Source organism: Carcharhinus amblyrhynchos, chromosome 22 (genome assembly GCF_965287045.1).
Source record: "Carcharhinus amblyrhynchos chromosome 22, sCarAmb.v2.hapA, whole genome shotgun sequence".
Taxonomy (NCBI): Eukaryota; Metazoa; Chordata; class Chondrichthyes; order Carcharhiniformes; family Carcharhinidae; genus Carcharhinus; species Carcharhinus amblyrhynchos.
In genome coordinates this window covers 41,662,011-41,675,208 of record NC_137345.1, presented here as the reverse complement: position 1 = coordinate 41,675,208, position 13,198 = coordinate 41,662,011, and the positions used below count along the sequence as shown (strand labels likewise).

The 13,198-nt window shown below is 39.0% G+C and overlaps 1 protein-coding gene across 2 annotated transcripts in view; it reads right to left on the bottom strand.

The window, feature by feature from the left end:
* The window catches only part of trim33 (tripartite motif containing 33), a 166,345-nt gene that overhangs the window by 35,181 nt on the left and 117,966 nt on the right, over positions 1 to 13,198 (bottom strand). For both annotated transcript variants that reach the window (XM_080210202.1, XM_080210203.1), the window contains exons 8-11: positions 5,019 to 5,136; positions 4,279 to 4,526; positions 1,918 to 2,097; positions 563 to 763 (exon numbers count right to left, since the gene is read on the bottom strand). In XM_080210202.1, the coding sequence (XP_080066328.1) occupies positions 563 to 763; positions 1,918 to 2,097; positions 4,279 to 4,526; positions 5,019 to 5,136 (747 nt within the window). The remainder of the gene's footprint in view (positions 1 to 562; positions 764 to 1,917; positions 2,098 to 4,278; positions 4,527 to 5,018; positions 5,137 to 13,198) is intronic.

Below are 13,198 nucleotides of genomic sequence, written 5' to 3'. Positions count from 1 at the left end.
GGAGCATAAACCCATCATAAAAATTGAGCCAGAAGATTTGTTTTTGTGGTGCACACTTTTGAAACTGCGCACAATTACTGTCTATATCATAGATGCAATTATTCTTCGCTGAAAATACAAATCCTTTCAGTGGACTCGGAAACATTTACTGCACATGAATAGATCTTCAAATTATTGCAGGAATATTTCCATAGACATGCAGATTATCTGGCTGGAACAGTTAGATGTCATCAGGAGGTAGATATTTTGAATTTTGATTGCTCATATGCGACATCAAAATACTGGGCTGAGGGGTTGTTAACATGGGAATGTCGCCCCTCAATAGACTGTCTTGAAATCATGTCACATTTCAGTCTAACAGGTTTACAATTAAAATAAAGGCTGACACTCGGTTACCATCTATTGCCTACTTAACGGCATATGTTGCTGAAATTTATTTTATTCAAATTCAGAACTTAATTAGTATTTAACAAATGACAGTGGCTACTCATCATCTGTAGCATTTTATTAACTGACAAGGCAAAAGGGGCAATCTATTCAACAGAAACCTCACGATACTCACCTGAATGGGTGGGATATCTGGAAGCGGAGGAAGGTTCTCTGGGTTAGTAACAGAAGGAATCAGTTCTATTGTGGCAACTGTGGGACTGGTGGGTCCACGGTTTGCACCAGCCAAACTCGCTGTGGTGGGACTGGTTGGATTTGGAATGCTATTGTGCACCGAGGCTGCAGAAAACGGTCCTGTGTGCCCAGGATTTGCATGCTGTCAAGAAACAAAACAGGTGACACATTTTAGTTTGATATTAGATGAAACAGTAAAAATTCCCTCTACCCATTCACGTGGATTGGCAAGATGTTTTCCAGCAAGAATATCTAAAACAAAAAGTGGAACCAATCTGCCATTCTATAAATTGCAAATTTCAGTTCAATTTAAAAAAAATTTAGTGGACATGGACCAAAACAATACTACAAAGAGAGCGGGTGGGATTTTACAACCTCGCGCGGGTGAGATCATAAAATCCCATTCAAGGCCAATGGGGATTTTCGTTCTGCGAGTCTCAGCTGCCTTGGAATTGGAGCAATAAAATTTCAGCCAGTGGGTAGAAAAAGGATCAGAAGTAAATCTGCAAAATTCTAGGGTTTTAGATTTAAATCTACTCCACAAAAAAAAATTAGAATAAAACTTCCAAGATTTCAGTGGCCACTTTGACCCCCTCTCTTCTCTCCTCTGACCTCACTCAGCGCTTCCCTCCCTAATCCTTGAAATTTCACAAATGGCTTTGCTGGCAATTAAGTAGGCACTGCTGTAATGTAGGAAACACTGCACTCAATATGCACATCGCAAGCTCCCACAAACAGCTACGGTGCGACTAATCAAGTTTCTCTGTTTTGGGTTTTGTTTAAGGACAAATGTCAGTCAGGACACTAGGGGAACTCTTTCAAATATTGCCTTAGGATCTTCACATGCGCACCCGAATGGGCAAGAGCAGCCTAAAGGTGCCATGTCCACCTCCAACCTTGCAGCAATACCCTTTATACCATACAGAAGTATCAGTCCTCGGGTATGTGCTCAAAGCTCAGTGATGGGTTCAGAACCCATAAATTTGATTACAGCAATAGTGCTACCACTGAGCAATGTTTGCCACCTAAACACCTAGCAAATGGGAAAAACAGGTCTTTAGTTTCCATCCTTGCATGATGGCCGACCTGGAAATGATCTAAAAGTCAGTCAGCAAAAAAAACCAAACTTCAAAGTGTTGATTTTAAAATAACTCCTGATCACTGAAAGAATGGCTACATTAGTAATTTTAATCTATTTTATGACCATTCATTTGGGGGAGAAAAAAATAAAAGGAATATATCCAAGGTGATCTTTACTACCAGGAAGTTGTGAATCTTTGAGGGAGACCATGTTACCTGTCGTGGTATCTGAGGCATCATTGGGTACTGATGTCCATTGTGTCGAGACATTCCAGCCATGCGAGCAGCATTTTGTGCCATTCTCATCTGATGGGCTTGATGAGCCTGGTGGGCCTGAAGTGCAGCCCCATTCAAATTTCCTCTAGGCATGGCTTGCATGCTAATCAAACGTGGAGGCTAAAAAGATAACATAAATCAACTTGTGCAGGGTTTAAAACAGCACTGCAGTCAGCTTCAGAAATTTCTCATTTAGATTTAGCATAGGTATCTTTGACTTGGGTGAGAAGTAAATGCCAGCATTAATGATGTTGATTAAGTGGCATGGAGGTGGAAAAGCAGGGAAACTATGCCATACTTAAAATACAACGATCTGCTTTCCAGCTATATGGAACTCAAGGTCTCTAAAATTTGGCTGTGTGCCAAAACCACACAGTAAATTCTTTTGGGGAGGCAATGTGGTTTCAAAAATAATAAATCATTGTATTCAAAAATTATTTTATACAATTTTGGCCAATCATCTAGACTTCCAAAAGTTGGAATGCTCAGATAGTCTTTTCTCACTCTATCCCAAAATTATTTTACTTATTCAAAGGGTGCAGCAACCAGATTATTTGAGCTCGGGAAAATGACCAAGTTAAAAATCTAAGGACATAATCATTATTGTTTGTTATGCATGTGAACCAAGCAGAAGTAGACCACTCAGTCCCTTGAGCCAGGTTTGCAATAAGATCAGAATTGATCCAAATGTGACATCAATTCCACTTTCCTGCCTATCTGCCATTTTCTTTCTTTCCATTCTTCATTCCAGATGCTGTCTTGCTGGGACTCATGGTCACTGTTTATTCTTTTCTAAAATTGTCAAAAACACTTACCCATCTATTTAATATTTCCAGCTATCTTTCTTTCATATTCTAATTTCTCCTCTTTTCGGTCATTCTTTGCTGGTTCTTAAATTCTGACCAATTTTCTGCCCGACCACTAATCTTTATAGAATTGTACCAGTTTATCTTTCAATTTGATACCATCTTTAACTTCCTTAGTTAGCTACAGATGGTGCATCTATTTCAGAGGGTCTTGTTTTCTCACTAGAATGCATCTTTGCTGAACATGAATATCTCCCTAAATGTTTGCCACTACATTTTGACTGACACACCCCTTATCCTATTCTCCCAGTTCATTTAGCCAACTGTCTTCATACACTTCTGACTGCCTTTATACAAGTTGACAAAACTTGTCTTAGGCACACTCTGCTCTTTCTCAAACTGAATACAATATGCAATCACGTTATATCTGCTACCTAGAGGTCCCAGCACAATGAGGTTATTAATCAATGCTGCCTAATTGCAACTGCCATGTCTAAAATAATCTCCTCTGGCTGGCTCTAGAATGTGCAGTTGTAAAAAATTGTCCTGAAAATGTTGTACAAACTCTCTTTCCAGGCTACCCTTGCTGATCTGAGTCATCCCATCTGTATGAAGTTAAAATCACCTACGATTATCAATGCACCTTTCTCATTACGCAGGGCGGGGTAGGTGTGGGAAGATGTGGCAGCGCGGGCTCGTTGGGCCAAAGGGCCTGTTTCCCGTGCTGGGATGTTCTTTGTTTTTTTTTTAAAACACCCATTATTTATCTCTACATATTCTGCCCTACCGCGCTATAGGACATCTATAAATTATCCCAAAATTGACTTTCTCCCCTTTGCCATTTCTTATCTCTACAACTGATCCTCAGAAATAAGATCAGTCCTATTGTGCTAATGTTATCCTTAATTAACAGAGCAATACCATCACCCTTTCTTCGGCTCCTGTCCTTCCAAAATATCACATTTTCTCAAATATTTAATATTCAGATACCAGCAGTGGCCACCTAGTAGTCACGCTTCTGTAATGGCCACTAGGTCAAACATATTGGTGAGAATTTTTCTGTCCTGCCCAGGGACGGCCATCATAAAAAGGCCCGTTGACCTCAGGTGGCATTTTCCGGTTTTGGTGAGCTGGCGGCCAAAAAACCCTGCCCATTATTTCTATTTGAGCTGACAATTCAGCTATGTGTTATGAATGCTATATGCAGTCATGTACAGAGCCTTTAGTTCTGTTATATCTCTACTTTTGCTAATTCTGGTCTTAGTTACTGCCACATTCTTAATTTTGCATGCTGTCTTTCCTTGCCATTTCTCATTGTCATTACCCTTATTGCTACTGTTCTCTTGCTTTATCCTTTTCCTCTAATTTATCCCATCTTCCCTCACACCCTCTCCCAACTATTTAGTTTAAAACCCTCCCTACACCCTTCACACGTTCTCTCTCCTATCAAGAGGAAAGAATGGACTTCATTTCAGTAATATGACATACAGTGTACCTGCTGCTGGACCATCTGTGGCCCTGTAGTCCTGGGGTGCTGTCCTACTGGGTGACTCATCCGCATCTGTTGCATCTGCTGCTGCTTCTGTGCAAACTGCTGTTGCATGTGCTGCAGGCGCAGCTGTGCAAGATTAATCTGACCCTGAGGTTTCCCCCCAGATGGTCCCTGGCCTTGGGAACCATGCCCAATAACTACATTGGGAGTGTAACCTGGAGGGTTCGGCTTGTTTTCAATCACAAGGTTACCTATTTTAGAAAATAAAAATCAAGCCTCTGAGTTAATTTTTATATGCAGCTGGTCATGTAAATCATTAAAAGTGTCAATGTAATAGTTATTGCTGTTGGTTCCAAAAGGAACTGTGGCTTTAGCAACATGCAAGACAATTATGATACAAGACTGTAATGGTAAACAATATTGATTTAAAATTGTGGAGTGACCAGTTTAAATCCAGTGAAGAGTGATTGGCTTATTACAAACCACAAGATATTGCAATGAATTAAGCATTTGGAATGAGTAGGTGCCATTAGAAAGTTTATAATTTTGATCACTGGAGGTTTAATTATTGCATATGTTGACAAAGACTAAAATGAACAAAATCTGTGCATGTGTGCATTGAGGGTGAGTGGGGGAGATGAAAATCTGCAGGTGAAAGAGAATTGAGAAAAGTACAGAACAATCATTAGTGATTCAGGGATAACATTACATTTAACAAATATTTTATTTTGTTGATGCCTTACCTAAATTCACAACATTTTTTGCCCAGAAAGTGGGATCACAGTGAAAGCGCATCCCACCATTAGCAGCTGGGACAGGGTCACAGCGTGCCCTAAGAATATGTCGCAACTGAAAGGTAATCTGAAAAACATAGATCAATGAACAATTTTGCAATGCTCAGTTTAACCAATCTTCCGTATAAATGTCTGCCATCAACTTGTGCAAATCAAAGCTTATCCACTTAAAACAAAATCAAAGCAAATCTACTTAAAAAAATGCTATTTGGTAGTTTCAAATATTCAAATTGGGGTTGAAGTTTTTTTTGGGTGATGGAGGAAGGCAATCAATTTGGTTTATTCAATCATCTGGCCCCTTCTTGATATTGTAACAGGTCTTTTTTGCACTCACTTAGCTTCTTTGGTTTCAACATTTAATAATGTCGTCCTGCGACAGACACCCAATATTAAATGGGGTAAAAATGAATAGCTGTAACATGGAGAAGATTATGGTTTATTGTGTTATTACGATGACATGAGAGTCACAGAACCAAGTTCCATTGAAGCAAACTTTCTGGATTAAGACCATTAACTGGCATACCAGCCGAAACCAATAACACGGTTCTCATTTGTGTCCATTTTAAGAACGGTAATCACCCAGCACATTCCAGAGACAATGTTTAGTTTGCCATTATTCCCAATTCAAAATTATACGAGTTACTTATTCTAGGAGTTGATTTATACAGAGCTGAGAAAACAGTCAAGAATCAATCTCTGTCTCTCTATGCTCATGTAATGACCTCAACAAGTCCCAGGAGGTTGGCCTCGGAGTATGAGCTCCCTGATTGAATAGGCAATCATTACCTCAATCAGGGAGGTCTCACCCGTATATACATTGAGTATCAGGGCTACAGGCACTCCAGATTCTAACGTCGTAGCTGAAGAACTCTTAGTGGAGATACACTTGTATATAAAGGGAATGCTTTAGTGGGTTATTTCAGCTTCGTTTTGTTGCTCTATCCTTTTTTGATATGAAAGCTATACTTAACTTGTGTGTGGAGGTCAGGAACTTCAATAACTGACAGATCTTGGAGCTTTAGCAAATGTGCAGCCCTGGAGTAGGCTGCACATGTGCAATTTCTATGATCTTTGAGCCCAGTGTGCCTTGCAAGAAAAACTGTATAAACCTATGTCAGGTGACTGGGAGTGGAAAGCCATGCAAGGCTAATGTCCCAGGCAGAGAACGGGAAAATGTCCCAAAAGAAGAGGAGACAAGGAAAGGTCCAAAGATCCCAGAGGAAGGTCAGAGACAAAAATAGGTGCCAATTTGGCAAAAATGTGGAGCAGAGAAATAGGCTACAACAGGAAAAGAGCCATGGGTAGCAGAACTTAAATGAAAACTCAGTAGAAGCCCTAAATAATGCAAAAAATGTTGGAAACTCACTGCTATGAGCCATTGGGCAGGAAAGGTACCTTTTTAAGAATAGTAGTGTTCTGCTTGACACAGCCAAAGAGTTGAAATCGTGCTCGTGATTTAGCGCTCGAGTGCATGCTCATGAATTCAAGGGACAGAATTTCAGGAGATGCGATTGAAAGCTTGGTCAGGTTGAAGCAACTTTTGGAGAGAATGTCAGGTTAGATTTCTGTAGGTGATGACACAAATCCCTCATGAGTGAGATTAGTTGATTCCTAGTGTCACTGACATTTAGGTGAGTGTGGTGAAATCCATGGACTCTTATTGCAATTATTATGTAATGTGGTGTTTTCAACTACAGATGGCTTGTTAATTCACGTGTAGCTCATAACCTTGAATGTAAGGTAGATTAGTGCCAGTCAGTTCAATGACTGTTTCCAAGTGAAATTAAAAAAAAGTATTGCATATCTTTCCATGATTTTATTTTAAAAAGACAAGCAAAAGAATGTGGAAGCTTTACAAGTCAGCTATTTATGTAATGATAGGAATGGGGACAATGTACACAAACATAAAAAAGGCAGCAATTACAGTTCAAGGAGAAAAAACGTGTACTATAAGCCAGTTAGTTTAACATCAGACATTGGGGAAAAGGCTAGAGTCCATTATAAAGAAAATAATAGCAGAACATTTAAACAAGCAGAGTCAATGCGGCTTCACAAAGGGAAAAATCATGCTTGACAAATTTCTCAGAGTTCTGAGGTGGTAACAAGTAGGTATAGGGGAACAAGTAGATGCAATGTATTTGAATTCCAAGAAGTGTTCAATGAACTACCATTTAAAAGGGCATTTAAGAGCCCAAAGCGTTGGGGGTAGTATATTAGAATGGACACAGGATTTGCTAACAAATGGAAGACAGAGTTGGGATAAGAGGGGCATTTTCAGGATGGGAACCTGCAATCAGTGGAGTGCCACAGGGCTCAGTGTTGTAATTATTTACAACATGTAATCAATGACTTGAATGAGAGAAATGAATGCATTGCCAAGTTTGCAGATGACAAAAATAGGTGGGAAGACAAGTGGTAAGATGAGAGAGTTTACAGAGGGATATAGGCAGGTCAGCTGAGTGGGCAAAAATTTGGCAGATGGAATATAATGTAGGAAAATAAATTATTCTTCCTACCAGAGTGCATAAAGGAGTAGAATATTATTTAAATGAAGACAGACTGCAGAAAGCTGCAGTATGGAATGATTTGGTGGATTCCTCATGCATAAATCACAAAAGCTAGCATGCAAACTCAGCAGGTTATAAGGAAGGCAAATGGAAAGTTGGCCTTCATTTCAAAAGGAACAGAGTACAAAAATATGGAAGTCTTACTAAAATGATTCAAAGCATTAGCTGGTTCACACCTGGAATCCTGTGAACAGTTAGGGTCCCTACCCAAGATGCAATGTACTGACCTTGGAGGCAGTCCGGATAAGGTTCACTAGGTTGATCCGGAGTATGGACAGATTTTATGAGAAGTACTTGGGTAGGTTAGGCTTCCACTCATTTGAGTTTAGAAGAATGAGAGGTGACTTTGTGACATATAGGATTATCGGGAGCTTGACAAATTGGAGAGTGTCTAGGACCAGACAGCATAATCTCAAAGTAAGGAGACACCCATTTAAGATGGATATGAGGAAAAATTTATTCTGAGGGTAGTAAATCTGTGAAATTATTTACCACAGAGGGTCGTAGAGGTTGGGTGACTTAAGTATGCTCAAGGCCCAGAAATTCAAATTCCTAATCAAATCAGGGAATCAAGGGTTATGGGTATAAGGCAGGAAAGTGGAGTTGAGGATTATCACATCAGAGCAAGCTTTGGCAAGAATGGGTTAAGTGGCCAACTTCTGCTCTTGCGTCTTATGGTGTAGTACAAAAGGCAACAGGTAATTTATAGTCTGATTATTTAATTATTTCATGTGTAAGAACAAATTTGTAGTTTATTATTGCACTTAATCTCTCCAAATCGTTTTTCAGTTCACCTTCCAAAAGACTGGATAACAACATGGCAGAAGAGATTACAGTACTCAGTACACAGGAAGCATCATATTGTTGGGGGCTTGAATCACCCTTATTGTTTAACCAGATATTGTGGAGCAAAGGTATACTCCAATTCATAGGATATGCAAACTCTGCTTATGGGAATGCTGAACAAAAGCATTTACCACAGCTCGGATTTCATTTTTAGATCTACAATTTAGGATTTCCAGCTGCTTAAAAGGATTATTGTTTGATAATAATTGAAATGTAAATAATAGCACAAAGGTTGCCATTTTAGATTCCCACATTTTCAAAAAACAACTACTGATCAACAATGCTTTCTGACGTCGAGATTAAAGCACATCAGGGTGCGAGCCTTCTGGACACACTGAATTCAACAACTGTAGATCATAGCCTTTACCTCCATATTGTTCTGTTTTGCTTTTCTCTATTTGTTTTACTGGTTTGGACTTGTCTGGTTTCTTCTTTTATCCCTTCATGCTGCATTCAGAATTTACATAGTCACTCACGCTACATTTAGAGGTAACTTTCAGTTTCTTTACCATAGCTATTACTACTCTTGTTGGTTATTGCATCATGAAGTCTTCTGTTACTTAATCTCCATCACCATATTACAAAATGGCAGCATGGTGACACAGTGATTAGCACTGCTGCCTCTCAGCGCCAGAGACCCACGTTCAATTCCTGCCTTGGGTTAACGTTAAGGAGCTGCATACTTTTCCCATGCCTGGTGCTCTGGTTCCCTCCACAGTTCAAAGGTGTGGAGGTTAAGTGGACTGGCCACACTAAATTGCCCTTTCATGTTAGGGGGATTAGCAGGATAATTATTTGGGGTTTCAAGGATAAAGCCTCAGTAGGACTGTTGGTGAAGGCTCGATGGGCTGAATGGCCTCCTTCTGTTGGGATTCTATTAAGAAACTAGTTCTTCCTGCCCCCTTCCATCAGCACCGAAAAAAGAAATGCAAGGTCATAGACCCAAAATGGTAATAGATTCTTGCCACAGGTATTGATCTTCCAGCAATTTTTTCTTAAAGTTCAACAAGATTTGCCTTGCAACCAATCACACTGGACTCAATCTACCAGTGCTACTACTGTTATTTATAAAACATTTTTTTAATGAGCGTAAGTCCCTAAAGAAACTGAAAATAGACATTGATCATTAGGTATATGAACAAAGCAAGTTAATGCAAAACTCTAACTAGCATCCAACACTCAACCATGACTAGCCAGCAGAATTACAAAATCAAAGGAAATAAATGCTTTTTAGGTGGAAACTACAAAGTCAAATAAGCTAATTGCCTTTTGTAGAAGGGAGTCATCACAGCCTATGGGTCAAACATGTTGATCTAGGACTAATGAGGAAGAGGAGAGACCCATGAGACAAACGGAGAATGCTTCCTTTCGAAGAATTATGATCTGATGAAAACATGTCATTGGGCGCTGCCAAAGAATTATTCTATCCAGTATCACTTTTGAAAATGTGGGATACATCAAATGGAGCATTTAATAAAGAAGCCTCTCAATGAAAAATAAACAGCTTGCACTTGTTCAAATAAATTCAGAGAGGCAGATAAAAACCTCATCTATTGCTGCTTTCATCACAGCATGGAAGTTCCCCAATATGGACATTAAGCAGAAGTGTCTCAGTTGGTTAACAATAGAATTACAGACCTGTAACCACGATCATTTTAAATTGGCTGATAGCAGCATTGCATCAGATTAAGATCAATGGTGCTGACTTGTAATTATAAACATTTGTGAAATTTAAAAGAATGGATGGGCTGTTAGACAAATGGAGAATCTTACAAGCTTAGCTGGTGCAGTATTAGGAATTGTGCATTTGCACGATGCACTTCCAACACTATAAAAACAATTCAGGCCAGTTAAAATCACAGACATGATCCAAAATACTGGTTAGAAACTCATTAAAATAACCTGTTGCAGCAGTCTCCAAAAACCACATCCGACTACTAGAGAATAAAGCGTCCTTAAATTTTAATTTCACAACAGCTGCAAAAACAATTTTAGATCAAATCATATGTTGCTGCACAGCAAAATACAAAATAATAAGAGAACTATGTAATAAAATCATATTGAGGAGATGGAGGACGGGCTTGGTGGTGAAAGGAAGAGGAGATGGCAACTAATTTTCTTCAGCCAATCTGACAGCTGTGCCACATATTGCCCACAACACCACTGACTAATGCTTAGAATGCTGAGAAATAATTTGGTAATTGTAATCTATACTGAATTAATGTAAAGAAAAATTAGTGTTAGTCTCAAGACAAAGTCAAATTAGCTAATCGCAAAATGGCCTCTCCCAACCCCCTCTAACTCCTACTATACCTCTAATGGCATGGATGAGTCACATCGATTGAAAATGGTCACTGTACATGTAAATAATCTAGCATCTTCTTTGCACATCATCCACATACAGGCAAAGACTATTTTACAGACTAATGCATACACTCTTTGTAAATCTGCCAATGGTGTTACCTGCTGCAGTTAAGTGTACACTGGAAATGTCTAAGGATTGCTTGAAATTGTTCTTTTAACCCGCATTATGAATTGGAAACTGTTTGAGAAATATCCGAGCACCAACTGTTGAACAGTCAGAATGACATTCAACTTGCTCCTTGGGAGCTTCTTTCTGTGTTGCATTCTAAGTATTCAATTATTCTCCAAGTATGAATTCAGTTTGTTTTAACTTCTTGCACCACTGGAAATTAGCACAAATTGCTGTACAAAATATGGATCTTAAGTTTCTGAGAACATTCATATAATGAGGTCCAGTTCTGAATTATGTGGCATTGGATAAAACAATAAGGTAATGTGTTAATTCAAATAAAACTGGACGTTGCCTTTTTATAACTCTGTAGGCATCACAAACCCTGCCAAGATTACCAATTACATTTAATCCTAATGTGGCCTTGCAATTCAATGTTGTTACAAGTCAAAACTAAAACAAAAGTAGTTTTCCATGCAAGAAAGAAACTTGCAGTTGAAGACGATTAACCGGAGTGCAAGAATTTAAGAATTAGGATCCAAAATATGATCAATTAATGCTTTTCCAAATGCATGCATAAAGTTCATCTAGTGATCTAAATGCCAAACTCGTAATGAAAGACCAAAATAACTATATGAACCTAAACACAACTTAGGTTTCAAACTGACCTCAAGCAGATGCTGGAGAAGAGCAAATCCCCTATTTGGGGTTTATAAATGGTTATCACTTATAGTGAATGTTGCTTGAACTAATCTTAAGGTAGGGCATATGATTCAACAATATTCCCATCTGAAATGTTTTCTTTATTCATCCAAGAGATGTATACTTCCATGGTTAGGCCAGCATTTATTGCCCATCCCCAATTACTCTCACCTTTTCAGTGATCCTTACTAAGAGAGAAGAATTCTCTCTCTCCATTTGGTCAAAACGTCCTGAGTACCATTGCATAGAGGGCCAATAAGAAGGTTGCCAGAGTAACATTTTGTTCTGTAAAAGTGCCACTATCAATATTCTGACATGACCTCAATTCAAAATACAAAATCTGATGGCTATTCAGAGGGTTCAAGACAGTGCCATCTATAGTACGCCTTCTCTCAAAAATGTTCCGAAATATTCTCAGTGAATATATCTCCCACTATACGTATTGTGACAGTGACTATTTCAAAGTACTTCATTGGCTGTAAAGCATTCTCTCAGGTGTCCTAAAACCACAAAAGGCACGAGGTAAATGCAAGTATTTCTTTAATGAAGGCAAACTGCAATTACAATTTAAGTATAGCATGCTTTATACCCCAACTAAACAGTCATGGGAATGAAACAACCGATTGTAAAGCAAGTTACCTCCTCCTTTAACTTAATAGGCCAATATGGTTGATTGATCCCCCCACACAAACTTACTCTATCTCGAAGCATTGCCGAACGAGCCTGACAATACTTAATGTGCAGGTGGACTGCTATATTGTTGGTGCATACTACAGTTGTATAGGTGTGTCATGGGGAAGATTCAACAGTGAACACCAATTGGTATTTCACAAAAACCTCCTAAATCTGGTTAACCTTCTATTCCTTTGTTATGTTGTTACCTAAATTCCCCTCAAAAGATATTGGTTATTCACCTTATCTATTCCATTTGGCAGCAAGTTCCATATTCTAATCACCAGAGGTTTCTCCTGAATTTCCTATTGGATTTAATAGTCATTATCCTGTAACTATGACCTATGGATCCGAACACCTCTAGCAGAAAAATTCTCTACAACTACCATATCAAGCCATTTAATTTCAACGATTCAATCATCCCTCTGCCTTTATTTTCTGGAGGAAAGATGCCTTTGCAAGTTTGGCCTTTAATGATAGCAGGACACTCTTACATCTGATATTGTCTTTGTAAACATCTTTCACATCAACTTCAATATCTTTATACCCTTTTTGTAATTTTGAGACCAAATGCAGTCTGTCAAATATACCTTTTCCACCAAGTGTGGCTATAATTGATGCCTTGCATAGACTGCTGCTAAAAGAAACCAGTGCTTGCTCATGGCATTTAAACCAGTGGTTCTCACATGGGAGTGTAGGACTTTATTCAGTATATCTTGTGTAGTATGGCAGTCCGTATTTCATCTTTTGAACAGAAGAACATAAGAAATAGGAGCAGGAGTAGGCCATCTAGTCCTTCGAGCCTGCCCCGCCATTCAATAAGATCATGGCTGATCTGTCGTGGCTCAGTTCCACATTCCCGCCCTCTC